Source organism: Danio rerio, chromosome 5, assembly GCF_049306965.1.
Source record: "Danio rerio strain Tuebingen ecotype United States chromosome 5, GRCz12tu, whole genome shotgun sequence".
NCBI classification, from domain to species: domain Eukaryota; kingdom Metazoa; phylum Chordata; class Actinopteri; order Cypriniformes; family Danionidae; genus Danio; species Danio rerio.
In genome coordinates this window covers 36,223,422-36,246,300 of record NC_133180.1, presented here as the reverse complement: position 1 = coordinate 36,246,300, position 22,879 = coordinate 36,223,422, and the positions used below count along the sequence as shown (strand labels likewise).

The following is a 22,879-nucleotide window of genomic DNA, read 5'->3' as shown; positions in this document are numbered from 1 at the left end:
TTAATCCTGGGTCATCCTAAACCTTGGATAAATGGAAGTGAGGGATATCTAATCACATTTTCTGCTCATACTATACTGGTAATCTTAGAGCTCATTCATACAGAAGCCATCTTTGAATCTAAAAAAAGTCAGATGCAGTACTCTGAAATATTTTTAAACCCAACAGTGAGCACGAAATTTCAGATATGAACCTTGTATTTACCTAGGGTTTAAACCAGTCTAAAAAGACCTATTGAGGTTCCTTAAGTCTAGAACAGGTTGGATCCACTCATCCTATTTTTAGAATTAGGAAGCACCTGGAGATAAACCTGTGCAACTGGTCTGGACCATGTACAACTCGGCCTTGTTTTAGTATTAACGACTATATTATTGCTTCAAATGTGATCAAAAGCTTTGGCTTATGTATCAATATGGGGGAAACCTCTGTATTTGATGGTGGTCGACAGTAAAACTGTTTCCTGTTGATAGGGTGTTAAACAGCTGTTATTGCTCTCCGACACTTTAAGTGTTATGAAAGGAAACAGCACAGCGCTGACTGTGTACCTTCAGGTATGAAGCTGAAGAGCCCCAGAGCAATATAATTGCATTTGGATGAAAAATTAATTCACAAGACTGCTCTGGGCTGGCGTGGTGGTGCCAACACCTTCTGCATTTTGTTTTGCTCAATAAAGTGCTACTTGTTTTATAATAATGATAACGGTAATATTGAAAATACAATGCAGGACACCTGAGAGAAGTTTGCTGCCCTAAATGCTTCAAATACATCTCAGAGACAAAATGTCTTCTATTTACTGCTTCTTGAATCTGTGCACCAAATTCTAGTACAGAAACTAAAGGATGTTGGCACAAAAATATTTTTACCAGTTTCTGCCAAAGCAGTCTGGGCCAGTCAAACCTGTTTCCTTAGCTGTGTCAGAAGTCGTAGAGATCTGCTCCAACTGCCAAAAGGTTGTAGTATTTCTGCTCATCTTGAATTGTCCAATGAAGAAGTAAAGCATTGAGTTCCAACAACAACTATGCAAGCATAACTGACATGCATCCAACATTGGCCACAGCAATGCATTTTACCCACAAGTGTATCAGTTTCCTTTTGTTGTGACTGTGTCCAGCATAGCTCAGAACACAGTACCTCAATCAGCCTCTACAGCAAGTTATAGCATAACAGTTTCTACTTTCTACAATGAATTCAAGCAAACTGGCCCTGAGTCTTACATACTAGACAGCATAAGAGGTGCCCTGTCAGTCTGAATGGTTTGAAACAGAATGACAATTCTTTAAAGAAGTCACCACATTGTTGGACAACTAATTTATTAATCTGACCAGAGGCACAACAAAAACAGTTAGGAACCTGATTAGTTGTATTAGGTGGAGCATCGATATCACCAGTAAAATATCTCTCAAACCAAATGTTCTGAACGGCTTCCCATGCCAATGCACATAATCAGTGTGCATTCTTAATCAATGATACATAATAAAACCTGAAATATAAACAAAGCTTGTACAATTAAGCAACAGGTGGCACTTAACACTGCATACCCTGCAATCGGTATGCAGTGTATCACAGTCAAATGAAAAAAGATTGGCACTGCCAATTGAGCATTCAACGACATTTACAAATCAAGCTTCCTCTTCACCTTAAGGATTTTCTGTCTATGAACTTTTTATTCATCAGAATCCTGAAAAGAATTCAAAGCTTTCCACAATTTGCTGTATGCAAATTATGTGAATATGCTTGTGTGAGACTGAGGAATAAAGGCTGGTGAAAATTAAGCTGTGCAATAACATAAATTTAAAAACATTTTGAAATATAATAAAATAGAAATGTTTGATATCTGTTTATACTGCATATTTTGATCAATTAAACATCGTTTCTGAGTCCCACGCTGTAAAGCATTTTCACAAAAAAAAGTCCTATAACTACTTTCCAACACCTTCTCCATATTTACTCGCCCCTACCCTTTTTAGAATTTTTAAAGACTCATATTTGTACATTAGGTGAAGTTTATTTATAAACTAATTTTGAGAACAGCAAATGCTTATGATTGATCACAGCTGGTCCCACATTAGCTAAGGCATAACTTACCAATCAGACAATTCCTAACTCACTATAAAAAAACAGAGTTTCCTATTTCAGTCATTGCCTTGAATAATCCCCCTTCCACCCCTACTCCTCCTTTCCCTTTATAGGGCGGCATGGTGGCCCAGTTGATAGCACTGTTGCCTCACAGCTAGAACGTCACTGGTTCAAGTGCTTAACAGACCAGTTGATGTTTCTGTGCGGATGTTCTCCATGGTGCTCGCGTGGGTTTCCCCTGGGTTCTCTAGTTTCCTCTAACCATCCAAAGACATGCATCATAAGTGAATTGACAAATCTAAACTGACACTATAGTTAAGCTCTTAACCAGCAGTATATCTCTATATAGCAATTACTAATTTGTCAGTAGCCATAAATAAGGGGGGTGTTCTCGAGGCCTACTTGAGCTCGAACACCCCTCTTGCCCTGCAAATGGGAGGGAGCCCCGGGCTCGAGGATCTTATGAGCTTAGGGCTCTCTCCCATGACAGCATGCCAAACTTAGCTAGGCGTGAACTCTTGAAAATGTTTTGAAAATTTCACTTATTCTATAAAAGTGAAGAGCACGCAAATTGCACAAAAAATACAAGCAAAGTACAATCTTATTCATGCTGAATTATGAAACACAATTTACTGGTGGGGTGAAGGGGGATTAAATTGTTCCTAATTTAATTTAAAGGTCTTACCTATACATTTATGCCTCTTTTAGAAGATGCATAGTACATGAGACAAAATAAGCACAATTCACCCAAACATCCTGTTTAAAAGTTTGCAGACTAAAGTTTCAATGAAGAAAATTACTTTAAAGTTGTCATATGTACAGGGCACTATCAGTGACATATTCTTTAAATTACAGCTTAATTAGACTATTAATTCAGTGTTTGAGTCAGATGGAGACAGATTTAGAGTTAATTTCAGCCATTCAAGGAATGAGACAGAAAGGCTAAGAGAGAAGCAGCGATCACAATCAAGCTGATTGGAACTCATTACTCAGTGACCTACAGTATACAGCTTCAAACAAACTAAAAAAGTTATAAAACACACTTCCAAAAAGTCCTAATGAAATGAAATGGCCTTTACTCTGGAACATTGTACAGCTCCTGCTCTTCAAACATGAAATCTCTTCACGATGAAAAAGGTACACTTTAAATTAACCAATAAAAGCAGCATGAAATAAACTGATTACTTCTGATCCATTAAACATTGCTGACTGCTAATCACACAGAGATTTATCAAATTAGTGGAAGAGACAAAAGAGAGAATGAGAGGAAGACCTTAAAGAGATAGACCTCTTAATGCAGACCAGAGAGATAAAATTATTCATCAATAATTCATCAGTGATTGTCCTAGAGGAAGAGAGAGATCAAGGAGAGATGCAGAGTGACAGCACTACTTCCCTACAGATGATTTGAACAGCCCCTTCACATGCATTCTCTCATTCTCTCTCAAAGCAACTGTTCCAATGTTCTCAGCTGCTATAGAACTACTTTAAGAACCCACTGCATTTAAAAAGCTTCGTAAACACAGTCCAAAATAAATATTCGCCAACACTCTCAGTAAAAGTGGGCTTTGTTGAATAAATAAAACTACTGAGTTACTCTTCAGCTGGCTGGAAACTTTATTAGGAACTACAATTGTGCTACACCAGGGGTCTCAAACTCAATTTACCTGGGGGCTGCAGGAGGCAAAGTCTGGGTGAGGCTGGGCCGCATAAGGGATTTCACAAAAAAAAGTCCTCAAATGTCATTATTAACAGTTTTAATTATTTCTTCTGAACATGAAGTGTCCTGAACATTAATAGAATATTGAGTGAAGATTATGAACAGTTCTTCTGAACATGGCATCTTTTGCCTACTTCTTGCTGCCAGAGACTTGACAGCGCTTCTTCTCACAAATCTGAACCACATTTGGCTTTAGAGCGGAAGCAGTTGAGACCCTCAGTATGGCTTGAAGATGATCATCATTAAGTCTAGACCTGTACTTTGACTTATTGAAGTCCTAGGGAAAAAAGTGGGGGAACCCACTCAAAACTTCCATTCCCTCACCTAAAAAAAGGCGTATATATGTATAAATAAAACACCCCCACTCCACTCCAGTCACATCAGTCTGTACCAGTCTGTATCTACCTATAATATCAACAGGGCAGGCACGTGCACACATAGGGCTCAACCTGTGCAGAGCACATGCCCTTTTTAGTCTTGCATAGAAAGTGCCCTTCCAAAATGATCAAAAGTGCTCCCGCGACGCGACACACCCTCGGTCCCGCCTTTCAGTAGGCGCGCGATAACACCGCTCTTGAGTATGCGCGCGACAACACAGCTGATCAGAACGCGCGCGACAACGCGCATTGAGTGACAAGCGCGCTGCGTACGTATAGAATCAGCGGAGCGGGGAGCGCTCTCTCTCCCCGCTCCACTGATTCTGTCAGAGTACAGCGGTTGGCGCGGGCCACAAAATATTGCACTGAGGGCCGCAAATGGCCCGTGGGCGGCGAGTTTGAGACCCCTGTGCTACACGGTTTAAGTGGTATTGTAAAATTATAGCCAGCCTAACACTAATAGTCTATATATCCTTTTGTGACATGTGCATCACTCAATAGAACAATTATCTTGCATGTTTGTCTAGAATTATATATATATATATATATATATTTTTTTTTTTTTTTTTTTTTTGTCTCCATGAATGCATGTGGCAGAATATGAAAAAAGATTTTTTTACATAAAGTTTGTTAAATATAACAAACGATTCATCTGAATTGCCTGTCAAAAATGTGTTAAAATATGTAAAAACATTGTGTCATCAGCATATACATAAAATATAAATTTAAATAAATTAAGAATTTAATCAAAACATACAAAAAAGCCAAATCCTGAGAGATGATAATAAAGGGGTCTCTTATTTTTAACAGAGTTGTATTCAATCCAAAAAAGGCAGTGCCTTTAGAAGAAGTCTTAATTATCATTTAGGTCATTTATGTTATCTGTGCATTTCAATGCAAGACTGATATGAAGAAATTGTTTCCAGCACTAAAAGGGACAACCTCGAGTAGAAAAGGAAGAGATCAAGCAAGCCAACTTTTCATTACTATGCCGGGGCTGTAAAGGAATAGTTCACACAACTATGTCATTATAGAAATATAAGTCATTTTACTCTACTGAGGTCATATCAGGTCATTTTGCGGACAAATTGTTCCTTTGAGTCAGTCCTTTTCCATGATTGATCTGAGTGACTGTGAGTTTCTCAAATGAAACTGAATGATTCGTTCACAAATTGGACTGATTCGCTTCAAAACTTGAGGATTCACAGCAGTTATCTGCCCACTGGAGGGGAAGAGCTGTGACTTAAATTTGGAACTGTTCCTCACACAAAGGATACAAAATATACTGTAATAGGCCTGCAAAAGACTTGGACAATAGTGTAACTAAGTCGAACAAACCACTTTTGAAGTGAGCTTTTAATGATGTGTTGTAAACAGCATCTTAAAAATGTAAAATATTAGACTTCTTGCTTTAAAGAAAACAATGAATGCTTAAAAGAAGAATTGATCGATTTAAAAATAATGCCAGAATGCATTTTTTAAATAAACTATTTCTTTAGCTGCAATAGAGCATACAGTATCTGACACTTTCTCCCAAGAACTTACCTCCCAGGGTCATTCCAACCTCAAAACACTTCTTCAGACGGCAGGATGGGCAGTTCTTCCTCCTCAGTTTGTCTATGGTGCAGTCATTCCTGCTAGCGCACAGATACTTCTGCTTCCCTATAGGAGAAGAAACAGACAGTCTTCAGAAGTTTTAACTTAGTTTGAGTCAGTCTGCAGCCAAAGTAAAGCTCCAGAAAGGACAGAGCTGGAAGCATCACATTTATACTGAGATAAAACATAGATCAGAATAAAAATAGAGCACACACACACACAATACTCCAATTAGAGGGAGTTGTTAATGTGACAAGCCAGTCTGATAGGTCACAGCCCTCACTCTGGGCACCCGAGGACAGCCAAATGAAAAGTGCACAGTGAGATTTGAAAAGAGGTTCTGCAGTGTGTGTGTGAGTGTGTGTGTGTGTGTGTGTGTGTGTGTGTGTGTGTGTGTGTGTGTGTGTGTGCGCGAGAGAGAGAGAGTGTGTGTGTGTGTGTGTGTGTGTGTGTATGTCTTAATCAGGAAAACAGAGCCACTGCTGAAGTAACATACACAACCGCAGTCAGCTCTGACATAAAATAACAGTGAGATGTAACAGATATTCATGGCTAGATCTGCGTACTATACGATCACAAAAGGCCCTGAATATAAAGCAGCATAGGGCTGGGCTATATGACAAAAAATCTCATATCACTATAGAAATCATCTCATATTCTGATAATAATATACACTAGCGGTCAAGTTTTTATGATTCTATTTAATAGTTAAAAAATTATTCCTTTTATCAAGACGCCATTTATTAAATTTAAAAACATTGTTAAATTGTATAATACTTATTTAATAAATATGTATTTATTCCTTATTGAATATAGTTTCAAATGAAATTACTACTTCAGTCATTATTGCTTTTATTACTACAATAATAATAATCATGATGATGATAATAATAATAATTATTATTATTATTAATATTAGATTGGTTTTTGAAGGTTCATGTGACTCTGAAGACTGGAGTAATTAAGCTGAAAATCCATCTTTAAAATCAGTGGAATTAGTGATTAAATTTAATGATAAAACTAATTTTGAGTCTTTATTTCATAGTGCATAACATTTCACAATTATACTATGTGTACTGTATTTCTGATTAAATAAATGCAGCCTTGGTGAGCAGGAGAAGCTTATTTTAAAACATTTAAAAATCCTACTGACCCCAAACTACTCATTCATTGGTGATCATATTTTCAATTGATAGGGGCATCAAAATTAATTGTTTCCTCAAGTGCGAGTATTTACAACGCTCCAACTACTTAAAAATGCAGAAACTGTGCACAATTCCACTGCGTGTGCATTTCCTGGACAGTCTTTTAATGACACTTACAGCAGATGCCCCTATTTCACTGCGATTGAGAGAATGAAAGTAAACTCTATTGCTCTCTCTCTCTCTCACTGTGGCCCATTTGACCTGCTGGCTTGATGTTTCCTCTCCTCTCGGCTGTTACACTGATACGTCTGGATACAGACACGAGCGCGTGTCTGCAGAGTTTTCTCCACCGTGTCAACAATGGATGAGCTGTGATCGCCGCTGCCGTTTTTCAATGTCACTCATCTGTGAAGAGCGCCAGCGCATAAGAGCCAATAACAGCACTTTCTGTTGAGCATGAGACCAATCATAGGGGTGTAAGAAAGAATTTACTAGACAAGCGAGTGGGATATTTATTATTAGTTTTTTTTACTATAAATGCTCGTGTTGTTTAAAAGGTACAGTTTATATATCAGAATTTTTGTATTAAAGGACAAAATTGTAATACAAATAGTATATTAATATATTTATATATTTTAATAAAAGAATTGCTGTGCTGTGAAATGAATATATAAAACGGTGTATGGTAAGCATCGTCAATGCACCATGATATTGAATTGAACTGAACTGATGGCATGATAATCGAAATCGAACCAAACCTTGAGACCAGTGTAGTTTCACACCTCTATTTATTTAGTACTACTGAGAAAGTGTATATTTAAATTTTTTAAATCTAAAAAAACAAAATAATATTAATGAATTATATAAAACTTTTTAAAAAGCAAACGATTATATTTCCAGCATAAAAATAAAAAAATATGCCTAAATAAACAGCTACATGTAATCATTGTACATTCAAAATTGCAACCTTCTCATGTTGCTGTTATTCATGTTTCTGTCTGAATCACCATAATGGCGTGTAATATTGCCCTTATATACATATTATGAAAATGTATTACTGTAAACAATGTCTTTTGTGACACCACGAGAGTAAAATATGAAAGAATAAGCTTTATATTTTGTCATATTGCACAGCCCTAAGGCAGCCATAAATCCTAATCATAAAAACAAATCAAGCACAAAATCAATGCAATTCACTTCACTGCATAATTTTTCTTTATTTTTTTCTTCTTTTCTTTAATTTTTTTGCATGGGATAAAAACAATAAGATGGTTCTAAAATACTACATAAGACACAGTAGTTTGTCTTGTACAGATTGTACACAGTAGCAAACAACTGGACAAAATGTAATCAGATTTTGCAAGCAAGATCTTGTCTTTTTACAAAGCAGATGAGTGTGGTTTGTAAATGCTTTTTATTTGAACCCAGGAAACCTGTTTGGAAACAGTGTTATGTAATCGGTGATGTGGAGTTGTGCAAGAATTACACATCAAGCTAGAAAGTCATCGCAAAACTTACAGATCTATCCATAATTATTCATAAAGGACAGTAAGGAGGCAAGAACGAGACTTCTCTCAACTCTCATCTCTCTCTCCCTCTCTCTGTCTCTATAAACAATTGCAGAATCAGTATACTAGTGTGGTATTTCAGTATTTGATTAAACTGAAGTTCGTTGTTGGCTGTGGGGCAAGACCTTTTAACACCTCTTAACTTTGATAAATTGTTTTGTTCCCCAATCTGTTTGGGTGTGCGAAGCAAAAAGGGTGTCTGTTTTAAAAAAAAGTGTGTGTTATGCTGTTTCAATGCAACTTAGATCAATTTGTATGTTTATAAAGCACAAATATTATTATACTTATTATTATCCCCCTTTGAATTTGTATTTCTTTTTTAAATATTTCCCAAGTGATGTTTAACAGAGCAATAAAATTTTCACAGTATGTCTGATAATATTTTTTCTTCAGGAGAAAGTCTTATTTGTCTTATTTTGGCTAGAATAAAATAAGTTTTAATTTTTAAAAATAAAAATTATTTTTTTTAATTATTAGCCACTTTAAGCTATATTTTTTTCAGTAGTCTACAGAACAAACCATCGTTATACAATAACTTGCCTTATACGTTATACAATAACTATACAATAACTACCCTGACCTGCCTAGTTAACCTAATTAACCTAGTTAAGCTTTTAAATGTCACTTTAAACTGTATAAAAGTGTCATGAAAAATATCTAGTTAAATATTATTTACTGTCATCATGGTGGTCTAAGATAAAAAGTGTGTATGGATGTTTCACAGAGTTGGGTTGTGGCTGGAAGGCCAGCCACTGCATAAAATATGTGCTGATAAGTTGGCGGCTCAGTCCGCTGTGGCGACCCCTGATGAATAAATGGAATAAGACCAAAGGAAAATGGATAAATGAATGTTCAAAGATAAAATAAATCAGTTATTAGAAATGAGTTATTAAACTATTATGTTTAGAAATATGTTAAATAAATCTTCTCTCTGTTAAACAGAAATTGGGGGTCTAATAATTCAGGGGCTAATATTTCTGAATTCAACTGTATGTGAATTTATTTACACATAGTAGATTTATTTCCTCCAGACATGTTATTCCAAATTGATATGACACACAATTGGTACACTGTCTTTCAAAACTTTAAGGTTGGTTAAAGAATAGTCTTAAATTAATCAAAGCTACTGTTAGCTGTCGAACTGTGTATAATTTTAAAAAACAGTTTTCTACAGAACACTTTGATATTTATTAAATTTAATAATTGTTTTATATTAATATTTAAAGTTGCAGTCCAGCTTGTAAATTTTTCTTAATGAGTGTTCTTCAGTGTTCTGTTCAGTTCCAAAACTCAAGACCGCAAGAACGGAGGACATGTGAAAGTTCCCAGACATGTTCTAGATATCGGAGATGCATCGACGCTGACTTGAGGGCAAAATTAGCTTGAGAAGTCCCAGAAGTCATTGAGGCTGAGTAAAGGAGGTGGGAGGCGCAGCATCTTACATAGATTTATTATTAAAGTTCATAAACATGACTTATTTGTCTCAGGAGTTTTCCTAAATGAAACGATGAAAGTTAACATTACCATGAATATCTTAATAAAGGCATAAACACATTAGGGTGTGCATTTGCTGAAATTTGTCTAAAAACTTGTTTTATTTGTATTGTGCAACGCATGTTTGTAAGGTCTTTATGCATAGTATATACTGTGAAAAGGAGAAAAACAATAAATCATTGTATGAATGCGGTAATGTTTAAATAGTTTTCGTTAAAAACATGAGATGGTCATGTGACCATGAGGAAGAACGCAGCATCTCATTTCTCACAGGATGCGTTTTCAGTTCTTGCAGTCTCTCAAGTTTGTTCTTCCGATGTAACTTGGCAAGACCGGTCTCCACAAGAACACGAGTCCATTCTCAGTGTTCTTAGAATTGAGAAACAGCCTATGTTTTCTAACTTAAGTCGTATTAATAGGCAGGAAATATGAGCTTGCCACCATTTGTCTTTGTGTCATTAATTCATCTGTAATTTGAGAACAAATTATGACACTAATAGTTGATGTGATATGAGCTAAGCGATCATTAGACTTCATCACACTGGTAGTGCGATGTACATATCTATTAAAGATACATCTGTCCAAAGCGACAAATTCTTATTTGGGTCATGCAGTACTACGAAGATGTAGAATCTGTGGTTGTGATGTGGAGTATTTACACTGGTGCGGTGACTGACAGCCAGACAAACTCCACCAAACATTAAATTCATCCACTTTGAAGAGCCGAGTCAACGCACAAGCCACGTAAAGATGATGTACTCCGCTTTTAACTGCTGTTGCAGGTGTCAAGCGGAAATGTAGACAAAGAGGCAAAACTTGTGGATTGCAGCTTTTGATAAATATTTTATTTGATAAAATATTTATTCCTTTAATGGCCAAACAGAATTTTCAGCATCATTCCTGGAGTCTTTAGTTTCACATGATCTGTCACTCTGTGCTCAAGAAACATTCATTTAATCATTTTCCTTCGGCTTAGTGCCTGCTCAGAAAACATTTATTTTTATTATACTGAAGTTTTATAGTGATTAATGCCAACACAAACTAACAGCAACCACAGTCACACAATGTTTATGTTGTTGACTAATAATTTGAAAACAAATTATAACACTAATAGTTGTTGTGATATGATATATGGTATGATGTCATTCCTCCAGTTTTTAGTTTCACATGATCTGTCACTTTGTCCTCAAGAAACATTCATTCATTTTCCTTTGGCCCCTACTACTGCATTTACTTTATCATCAACCTTACAGTTGTGTTACTTCATATTTTTATGGAATCTGTGTTGCATTATTTAGGATTTTGTTATTACAGTAAATAAAAAAAGTTAGGTTAAGGTTTTGTAAGGTATTCACATCAGTTTCTGTCCAATTAATGAATCTTTGTTAAAATATAATTATTATTGTTTTTCAACTTTATTTTATTATTTATTTATTAATTCATTTTCTTCTCAGTATTAGGAAACACCCATACACACACATTTTCTCAAACACTCAAACAATGCTCCAAATTTATTTTCTCCAATTCACGTATAGTGCATGTCTTTGGACTGTGCGGGAAAACAGGACACCTGGAGGAAACCCACGTGAATTCCATACAGAAATGCCAACTGACTCAGCTGAGATTTAAACCAACGACCTTCTTACTGTGAGGCGACAGTGCTAACCACTGAGCCACCATGTCACCCTTTATGTTTCTTCATTCATTCATTTTCTTTTCAACCAAGTCCCTTTATTAATCTGGGGTCGCCACAGCGGATAAACCACCAACCATCACTGGGAAACATCCATACACACTCATTCACACACATACACTATATGGACAATTTAGCTTATTTAAATGACTTATTCCACATGTCTTGAGGGGAAATCGGAGCACTCAAAGAAAACCAACGCGAACACCAGGAGAACATGCAAACTCAACACAGAAACACCAATTGACCCAGCTGAGCTTTTATATATATAAATTATTTAATTATTATTATTATTATTATTATTATTATTATTATTATTAAACACACAGTCATAATATAACTCGTAATATATAATAAATAAATACTTTTAATTGTATGCACTTCAGAACATAAATGGAAGCAGAATTTCTAAGTTTCTTTATACCTTGAAAGTGAATTGAGCTCATAACTGTCCCTGTGCTGGCCATCATCATTGTTAAACATTCTCCTTACAATCTCTTTTTGTGTTCAAGAAAGAAAGTCATACTGGGTTGAAACTGAAAAAAAGTAATACGGCAAGAGACTTGCATAAATCTATGGTGATCTCACTTTAAGCTAGATGTTTGTGTCTAACTGATTACGTTTTTAAAATGTATGCCTTTACACAACTTACAACCAAGGCCGTACTTTCTAGGGTTTCAGGTATTAGATTTCAACAGCAAATCCTTCTTTTGGATTAAATAATGGAGAAGGAATGTGTCCCAAATTTTTGTCAAGATGCCAGTGGTGGAGAGCAAATAAGTATTTTTAATTCACTGTTGTATTAAACTGAAGTATATATTTTTATTTTAGGAAACTTTCACTTACTATATTCCAAACAGAAAATACATTACATATCCACCCATCCCCCACCTTTATACTTTTGTACTTTGAATCAAGTAAAACAGAGTGAGGACTTTATACTTTTACTGGAGTAATATTTTATTAGTGTATGTGCACTTTAACTCAAGCACCAACACAAGATGCAAAGTGTTGCCTTCTTTCTCTCTTTGACTGAATGCCTGTGTGTGAAGTGCCAACTATTCTCATTTAAATCGAAATCATGAAAAACAATAAAAGCTGCACTGGACACATGGTCAAACGTATATTAATTCACAAAAAGGCTATGGCAGCTTTTAATGCAGCTTTAATGACAGTTTATAGCTGTTATTAAAAATTCTAATTAAAGCACATACACTCCTCACATTTGGTGAATATATTTAGCCACTAATACAATCCAAAAGGCCGACTTCAGTTATAATAGGTGTGTTTATATTACCCTCAGCAGCTCTCTTAAAGAACACTTTGCAGCTTCCGCAAGTGAGGGCTCCGTAGTGACACCCAGATGCTTCATCAGAGCAGATTAGGCAGGTCCTTTGTGGAGGAAGGAAAAACTCCATTGGGAAAATGTCACTCCTCCCTCCGTCAAACCTAGAAAATAAAAACAACAGCATAAACTAATGGCATGACAAAACACTGGCATAAAAGTTCTGTTCTCTGTTATATCAGCAGAAGAAAACAAATATACTGCAAATGTGGAACTCGTTTTTTACATCGAAATGCCAATTGTGAGCAAAAATATGAAGTCCATTAGCAGTAATTTGAACGGAACACGCATAGCAGCTCTCGAGCACGGAAAATATACGAGTAATGGGTGCACACTGGTACGTAGAGACGATTGAACAGAATAAAAATAGTGTGGCCGGCAGCTAAAATTCTCAGAAGTTTTGCATCAATTGTCCGGTGTGTGGCTGCTAAATTGGAAATGTCATTTGCGGGTTCAGCACTCAGAGATAACAGGTGACATTCCCTGTGGAAATGCTCAATTGAAAGCTTGTGTGCGTCAGTGGTCAAATGACGGTGGTAAGTAGAGGTGACATTATCCTAATGCAAGTGCCAGGTCTCTAATGAAGGATAATAACTGCTTTATTCCTTAAGGAATGATGGAAAGATTCTGAGTTAAAGAGAGTCATTCAGGATCATTATTCTGTTCTGATGATGGAGCAAATTCTGTCACCACACACATAGCGGGGAAGGAAAAAGTGAGCAAAATGACAGAGATTAGGAGAAGGGCATATTTCTCATATTTTCTCGGCTGACAGAACAAGTGGTCAAACTTTGTACATTATAATACCTTTGTATAAAGGACAGAGTAAAATATATATGTATAAAAAGGCTTGTGACTGAGAGCTGAGGCGATGCATTACGTCCGTTCATACTTAAAAACCTATGAAATCTCATCGTCACCTTTGTTTTTCTCTCCATTTTCACCTCATTTTCCATTCACATTTGAGTGTTGAATGTTCAGGCCATTTTTAAACAAACAATCAGCGTGCCTGACAATAAAAGTAAGATTTGTGGAAAGGTGAACTATTGAAAAAACATCCATCTTAACAGCTTGACTACATATATACACACTGCAGGTTAACTCGGGTTTTCAATTTACCTTCAAGTGCTTAATCCTGTTCTGTACAACTACATTCAACAACCAAATTAACTCCTGAGAAATGCAGATAGCAACCAATCCATTCTACGCAATGCCTAAGGAACTAAACCATTGTCAGTTAATGCTATTCAAGCTGCAGAGTGTAATAAGTCCTTTGTCACTCTAATATTAACTTGATAAATGATAAATAATAAATACGCAAATGTCAGAGCAAAGCTGTTTACCACTGTGTCCCGTATTTAAATGCAGTTGTCACTTTAGAAACTTTACATTGTGCACATGACTTTGACAACATTCATTTTGTTTTACTTCACAGCTTGTTTTGTATTTATAATGTATAATACAGAAATTAATAACTAGGAACCTTAAAAGAAAAAGTTCTTTCAAAAATGTTACCATCATTTACTCTACTTTCAAACCAGTTTGATTTTTAATTTTTTTTTTTGTTAAACACAAGAGAAGATATTTCGAAGAATGTTGAAAACCTGCAACCATTGACATCAGGCTTGTAACATTTTTCCAAACAAGGTTATAGGATTGCAACATTTTTCAGTAGATCTTATATTGTGTAACTAGCAATTAATCAACATTCATTATAATTATGCGTGGATATCATCTATTCATTCATTCATTTTCTTTTCGGCTTAGTCCCTTTATTAATCTGGGGTCACCACAGCTGAATGAACTGCCAACTTATCCAGCATTTGTTACATGCAGCAGATGCCCTTCCAGCTTTAACCTATCACTGAGAAGGCAGGTTGGATATCATTTGGGGTTATTTCAATACAGATACTTTTAAAAACAATGCCTGAACCGTTAGTTTTGAGCCACAAAATTAGGGTGGATGAATCTAGAAAAATGTTTATTTGACAAAAATATAAATACATATATTAATCATTTTAATTGAATAATATAATTAAAGTTTAAAGTAAACATCAATTCGTATTTCATATATTAGAACAGAACTGCATTATATATCACATTAAATATATTTATTTTGATATTCTGTTGGTTAGCATGAATTTGAGATTTGCCTTATGCAATTAACATTACATTAGCTTACTGCTAAGCTGTGGAAAGGCTTTCATCAAAATCAGGGAACACCTTTTTTAGGGTTGGGTTCTCGGGATGCGCCACATTGCCTACATGCATGCATTCCCTAAGCAACAAGAACAAACACCTAATCTCTAACGGTGTCCGTATCTCTCAAAATTGTTTGGAATTAAATGTTTAGAGATGGTGTGACACAACAAATACTTATGTGTGCCTTTGATGCACCCCTTGATGCTTCTTACATCCTTGTCACAGCACCAGTGGCACGAAATTAGGCAAAATAAAATTCATATGCATATGTCCTGAGTATACTGGTGACATAGGTATCGGTGCCATAATGGGCTTCGGATTTCAGTACCCAACCCTAATTATAATTAAAGTAAAAAGAATTATAATTTGATTATACTATTAAGTATTTAATTTTCACAGACTCTAGAAGTGATCGTGTGAACCAGAGGTCAACAAACATTTTTACAGAAACAGAAAATGTAATGATGTACAATATATGTCAAATGTAAATATATTTCTCTCTAAATTGATGTTCTTTATCTTTAAAAAAAGTTCTATTAAAGTAGAACGAATAACAAACTTTCAATGTGACCCTACTGAACACCCCTGCATGGATGTGTGAATGTACTGATGTCACACATTAGTACCATTGTGATCCATGTGTGAAATGTTAAGAAGTCTGTATACTTCCAAGAAAATATTACATAACATTGAGGGTATTTTTGTTCTGATAGCTAAGAAAAACACATGCAGAATAAAATGCAAACTGTCATGCTCTTAATAGTCCAGCATGACTGAAGAAAATGAATTAAACTTCTACAAAAATGTGGCGCCTCATTGATTCGAGTCATTCACACAGTGATCATGTGAATGGTTTGCCAGAGCTATGCGCATCTGTTCACTAGCACAGATTTATTTTCACGCATTAATTCTATTTATAGCTCCTAAGAGAAAGAAACATGTGACTATGAGGAATATTAACCTCAAAAACCATGCATTTATGCAGGGTTAAGTTATTTATTAACTTCTACATATAGTTTATTAAGTTATACGTAAACAAACCACTGCATTTAATTGAACTTTACAATATAATCCATGCAAAAATGGTCTATGTATGAATGTAAGTCAGAGTATATTACATAACACCCCATTTTCAAATTGGTGCACTATATAGGAAAAAAAACTGACATTGCAATAATTATATGCGATAAATATTGCAATATTAGTATAATTCATGTTAATGTATTATAATAATGTAGATTATTTAAATAACTATTTTAAAAAGAATTCATAATTTTACATTGATTATGAGGATTTTGTAGGGAGTGTTTATTATGAAATATAATAAACAATTGACTAGCATTAATGAATACAACAGAACAAAGATACAAATGAAATGGACAGTGCTTTATGGTTTTCTAAAGTTTTCTATTACTCTGTTAAGGTTCAACTTTGCCTGTTTCCTGGTTAATTATAATCCCAACTCGGAATTGCAGATCGTGCAATGTGACATAGCATATTCACACATTGTGAAATCGGTTCTGAGAAAATATATTTTGCAGCCATTGTTAGGCATGGGACGATAAAGGTTTTCAAGGTATACCGCTGTTTGTAAAAGTCAAGGTTTTAAACCGACAAAATTTTTATTTAAGCTTTTTGTTTTAAATTTTTAGGACAACAGTATATCCAACAGAAAAGATATTAAAAGATCCAGTTTTAAATGTGTGCTTTTAAAAATAATAAAGACAGCAAAGGTCAATGATTTATTTGAATAATTTAGCCTGACGTGTTTACTGCATCAAAATATTTTAAATGTTTCTAAAAATAAAATATATTTTGTATATTTTTGTTCAAAGGGAAAAAGTTGTATTTTTTTACACAGACATTTAAAAAGAATATATTTTAAAGCAGTAATAACAATACCATGAAACCGTGATATTTTTATCCAAAGTTATCACACAGTCAAAATCTTCTACCGGCCCATGTTTACCTCTAGTTGAGATTAAGATAGAAACATAATTTCATGAACAAAAACAGCACCATCTGCAAACTCTAACAATCTTTAATACATTTGAAGATCGTCATCCATAAGTTTGATAATCTCACAACCATAAACAAGTAGTCTACCTGTTAGCTTATGTATTCGAGTACAAATAAAATAAAATATGAATGCACAAATAATATGACTTTTATTATTAAAAATAATTATTTTACATTATCAGTGTAATATATTTAATATATTAAAAACACAATTTGATTTGATCATAAATATCTCCCATTTCAGCCAGTCATGTTCCTGTTTGTGTTATTACAGTAAAATCATGATAATAGTTTGTGATGTGAATTTAAGAGTCTATTTAACTCCATCGTTGTTGCACAATATTTTAGCTGTTTTCCTTGTCAGTGTTCTGAAGAATGGCAGCCCTGTTTCATTTGGCATTAAACTAGTTTAATTTGTAGTTCGCATTCACTCTAGCTCTCGAAGTGCTGTCTTTTCTTTTGAAGCGAGCTGATGAATGGTCTATGCGGCACGCAGCATGCAGTTTAAGCAGGTAGCGCTCTTTCATTCTGCTTTTAGTGTGTTCGCCAATGTATCAGTCTGGAGCCATGAGTTAATAAGGTAATTATAAAAATTGCCGTTATGAATGTTACAAAAAAAATGCACATAAAAATCAATTCCAGGGGTCAGAAATTGTCCGCTTAATGGAAAAAGTTCATTTTCTGACCGTGATTATTGACCATGATAACTTAAAACAACACATACACACACAAACCCACAGAATAAATGAACACATCTGTAAAAATCCCAGTTTTTGGTGGTATTCCGTGCAGATTCCAGACGCTGATGCACATGGATCAAATCTGTCTAATTCTGAATGGGAGTTCTGGCATTCTTTGAAGGCAATTTGGTTGTTTTACTCACACCAATAACTTGCCAGTTGTGGCACTGTCCAAACAAGACATATCAATCACAGGGTCTTGATGTCTGTCACTATCAGCGTTATGGCCGCTATTGCTTTGACCCCATGTAATGCTGTGTTTAAGAAGGTCACTCCGGCTAAAAATACAGTCACATTGAAGTTTCAAGCCAGAGCAGTCACACCACACACCCTCTCACTAAGGACTCAAGCGGTGTTGGTTTGCTCTCACTTTCTATTTCCACTGACACGTTCTTTAGTCTTCCTCATTACTGTAGATTAGACATAACTTGATAGCTTAACAAAACTCAAATTACATTTTTTCCAGTACTAAATAGGGATCGTGTGTTTAACCTCATTCTTTGCTTTGTAAATTTATTGCCTTCTTTATGCTTATTATATGAAATTTGCATTTATTTGCCATGCTGCATTTTCTAGAGCGAGGCTAATGTTTTTAATTCCAGTGTAGTATAATACAGAAATGATATGCTAATTCAAATGTTTACAATAGTGTGAAATGTTAAACAGAAAAATATCAATATATTTTCATGCAATACTCCCATTAAAAGAAGAGCTGACCTATAAATCAACTCACTCTCAACTCACAACTGAGTCTGGTTCCCTCAAGGTTTTTTTTCTTCACTCCCATCAAGTGAAGTTTTTTTCCCTCTCCGCTGTCGCCACTGCCTCGCATGGTTCAGGATTGGTAGAGCTACGCATCGATGAATTGGCTCTTCAGTGTTTGAACTCTCAGTAATGATTAAACCACACTGAACTGAGCTAAACTGAACTGAACTGAACTTAAACACTTAAACCTGAACCACACTGTTCCAGTTACTATGACCATTTATGTGAAGCTGCTTTGACACAATCTACATTGTAAAAGCGCTATACAAATAAAGCTGAACTGAATTGAATTGAACTCTTGTTCCAATACATAAACTATTTGTGTCTATTCAATGACAACAAACAAGGAGCAGATATCGATCCCATATCTGCTCCTTGTTTGTTTTCAATAAATAGACACAAATAGTTTATGTATTGGAACAAGAGTGAGTTGATTTATAGATATATATATATATATATATATATATATATATATATATATATATATATATATATATATATATATATATATAAATATAAATATAAATATAAAGACAGACAGACAGACAGACAGACAGACAGACAGACAGACAGATAGACAGATAGACAGATAGATAGATAGATAGATAGATAGATAGATAGATAGATAGATAGATAGATAGATAGATAGACTGTTGCCGCCAATGATCTTGTGGTTAGTGCGTCGACACATTGCACCCGAGTTCGATTCCCGACTTGAGGTTCTTTGCCGAACATTACCCTATCTCTGCTCCCCATACTTTCCAGTCTGAATCTACACCGTCCCATCAAAATAAAGATAAAAACCCCTTAAAAAAATAAATGATAGACCTATAATCGAGCATGAAGTTTTATATGTGAATTGTTGAAACAATAATTGAAAATAAATATGATATGTTGTACAAGAGGTTAGACTTCTATTTTTGGCATTATCAGCAGCAGAAGCGAAGATCATTTTCGTATTGAATATTTTCCTTTTTCTTCAGCTGGTTCTATCTTGATATTTACTTTGTATAAAATGACAGGTTCTCAATTCTGTTAGTTAAAACCAATGGTTTTTGCAGTAATATTTATGTATAAATGGAAAGCAATTAACTTTTTTTGCTGATCAAAAAATGGTCTGATCTGTGGCTCAAAAACCATAGTGTGATTCGAACCATAGAAGCTACACCACTAATATCCTCCACAATATGCACATGTAAAAATATAAATGTAATTATTATAAATTAGGTATTTAAACTATTATGTTTAGAAATGTGTTGGAAAAAAATATTTTTGTTTAAAAAAAATTGCAGAAAAAAAGTTTATAGGCAGCTAATATTTCCGGAGGGTTGATAATTCTGACATCTATTATATAGAAATATATATAGACATCCATTCATTCATGTATCACATTAAAACGAAGATAAAGCAAGATTTGCAACAGCACGAGGGAAAGTAAATGATAACCAAATCCTTGTCGCATCAATGTCACTGCTGTGATTTGATGAAAGGCAGATACTAGAGTATTGTGGTTCTCAGTATTATCAGCTCTTATAAAACGAGCTCATATTGGCTGAAGTGTTAATGACATCTAAATAACAGAGAAAGATACGTGTGTGTGTGTGTGTGTGTGTGTGTGTGAGAGAGAGAGAGAGAGAGAGAGAGAGAGAGACAGAACTGCACCACGACGAATACAGTTGATTGGACACTGAGTAGACACAACTATACTCGGTGACATGAGATGTCAAGGGTGCACACAAGGACGAACACATATAACTAAACTAAGTGCACACAAACACACACGCCTGGCCTCTCTATCCCTTCTTCCCTGTCTTTCCTTCTATCTCTCTCACTCACTCTCTCTCCCTCTGTGTCCTTTTTGCACGCTTGCTGTCGGAACAGTTGTATTATGTTTCATGCCACAGACTAAAGAGATAAATCATACTCTCTGAAAATGTATGAATTATCTACAACACACTCTGCAGTGAACCACAAGACAAACACATGGGACTAGTGTTCTTTTGTTCCCTTTTTTTTCTGCTCCATACTTTATCAAAATATTTGCTGGGGAAAAAAAAAATCACATTTCTGTCAAAATGTATTGACTCTGCCTTCTTTAGAAAGCCATATGGCATCATTTTTCTGTGCAAAATAAAATCTGTAATTTATAGCGGATGTTGAAGGCATTCTAACAATACAACAGGGAAACGTGACCAAAGCTGTCTAGAAAGATTTAAGACAATATTTTCACTGAATAATAACTTTCAACTTCTGTTCCATGGAAAAAAAGCCATGACTTCAGACTGGAAACATAGTTTTTTTTTTTAAGTTGTGCTTGTATGTACTTTTTAAAGCTCAAAAACCCCGGTCTTGATTCACTTTCATTATACAAGACAAATTAGCTTAGATATTCTAATAAATGTAATAAAAGTTTTATCGGGGGACTTTTCTTTTTAAGTCATTTCCTACTGTAAACAGAAAAGGAGAAGTTTACTTTAAGAACAACAATTTAAACAACCTGCTTTGTCATCCAAAATGTTCAATATCTTTCTTTAGTCATGAAAAAACTATGGATTTTGAGGAAAACATTTTACTTTACTCCTTCTAGAAGATGTCAATGTTGCTCCAGTGTTCTAACTATTAAATGTTGTCTAAAAGCAGCTTTAAAAAGCTCTTATCCCAGCCAAGGAATATGTTTCTTAAACCGCTGTTATTCCTTTGGAGATAGAAAGAGGACATTAACAGCTTGGATGACAAGGTGATCCGTAAATTATCTGTAAATGTTTGTTCTAGAAGTAAAATAATCCATTAGCCATGACAGAATCAGCCTGATCATTTTATACAGCAATCTACTTTAGTTTCTTATTTGTTTTGCAACAAAAGAGTCCAAGGGTGCATATTCAGCAGGCAAAAAGTTCAATGTGGGTGCCCCACAACAAGTTTGCGATACCAAAGTACAAAATATATAAAATATAAAAATAGCTAAGAAAATATAATCACAGGTGACATCTCGAGCCTAAAAACTCATCAAACTGATGGCTGTATTATTAAAATAACATCTACCGTACCTTCTGATTAAACAGCAATGATACCTCAGAACACATTATTAGGGGCCAAGCAGCAAAGCTGCGGAAACACCTATTCTTTCTGTTAGCATTTCTAATCTTCTTCTTCTTCTTCTTCTACCACCAGATTTGAATGGCAGCCCATATAACTCCATGTGGGAAAGTTGTATAATTTGGCACAATGATAGAGGGCAGTGTCAACATGATCCACAGCAAACCTGAACTCTCTAACTCAAACTCTCTAGCGCCACCACTTTTTAAGTTTCACTTATGTTTATCATTATAACTTTTGAACCGAATGGGCTACAATCAAAATTCTTTTTTCTCTAAATCCTTGGCTCAAGCTGATTCAAACCCTCATTCAACGTCATTTTCCATCATAATTTTTTTTTTTTTCGCTAATTTGAATTTTGTATAAAACCTGTTTGAACAAACTTGTTTTAGGCCATTTATCAGATTTTCACCAAAATTGAATCACAAGATCTACAGACCATACTGACCAAAGGTAATTAAATTCAAGTTGATTGGAACAACTATTTTTGTTTAACTTGAAAAAATCTAACGTTAAGCTTACGAAATTGGACTTTAAGCAATATCTCTGTAACGCATTGACGCATTCACACCAAACTTGGTTTGAGGTTATCTGCAGCATTTTGGTGCACTGCCCCCTAGTGGTCCGGAGATATAAAAAAGTGCTTTTTTTTGCTTATGTCGTCATAACTGTTGTCATAGCATACAAAGTCGAATAATATTAGATTTTTTTCCAGTTCAGTCATTTTGAGCATTGCCCATTAAGATTTGTCAAAAAAGTGGCCAAAGGTTATAAGCAATTTTTGAAAAAAATGTTAATAATTTTTGCTTATCATTCTTTATTGACATGCAATGAATTCATGTGGATACACAGCATGGTTTTCTTTTACACTACTGACAATTGTTCTGGCACAATGTCACAACTTTTATTTATATTGACACTGAACTTTAGGTGTGTCGCTGGCACCTCACGGTTACCCGTTAAAAAACTTTAACTAACAATAATAAATCATACAAAATGGCTAAAAAAAAATGTTTATGCATAAATGAAATGCATAAGTTTATTA

The 22,879-nt window shown here is 34.9% G+C and overlaps 1 protein-coding gene across 10 annotated transcripts in view; it reads right to left on the bottom strand.

Moving 5' to 3' along the window:
* ar (androgen receptor) overlaps positions 1 to 22,879 on the bottom strand; it is a 166,957-nt gene that overhangs the window by 61,340 nt on the left and 82,738 nt on the right. For 9 of the 10 annotated variants that reach the window (XM_073949588.1, XM_073949585.1, XM_073949582.1 and 6 more), the window contains 2 exon segments: positions 12,965 to 13,116; positions 5,717 to 5,833 (listed from right to left, as the gene is read on the bottom strand). In XM_073949588.1, the coding sequence (XP_073805689.1) occupies positions 5,717 to 5,833; positions 12,965 to 13,085 (238 nt within the window). In that variant the 5' untranslated portion in view covers positions 13,086 to 13,116. 10 annotated transcript variants of the gene reach the window in all.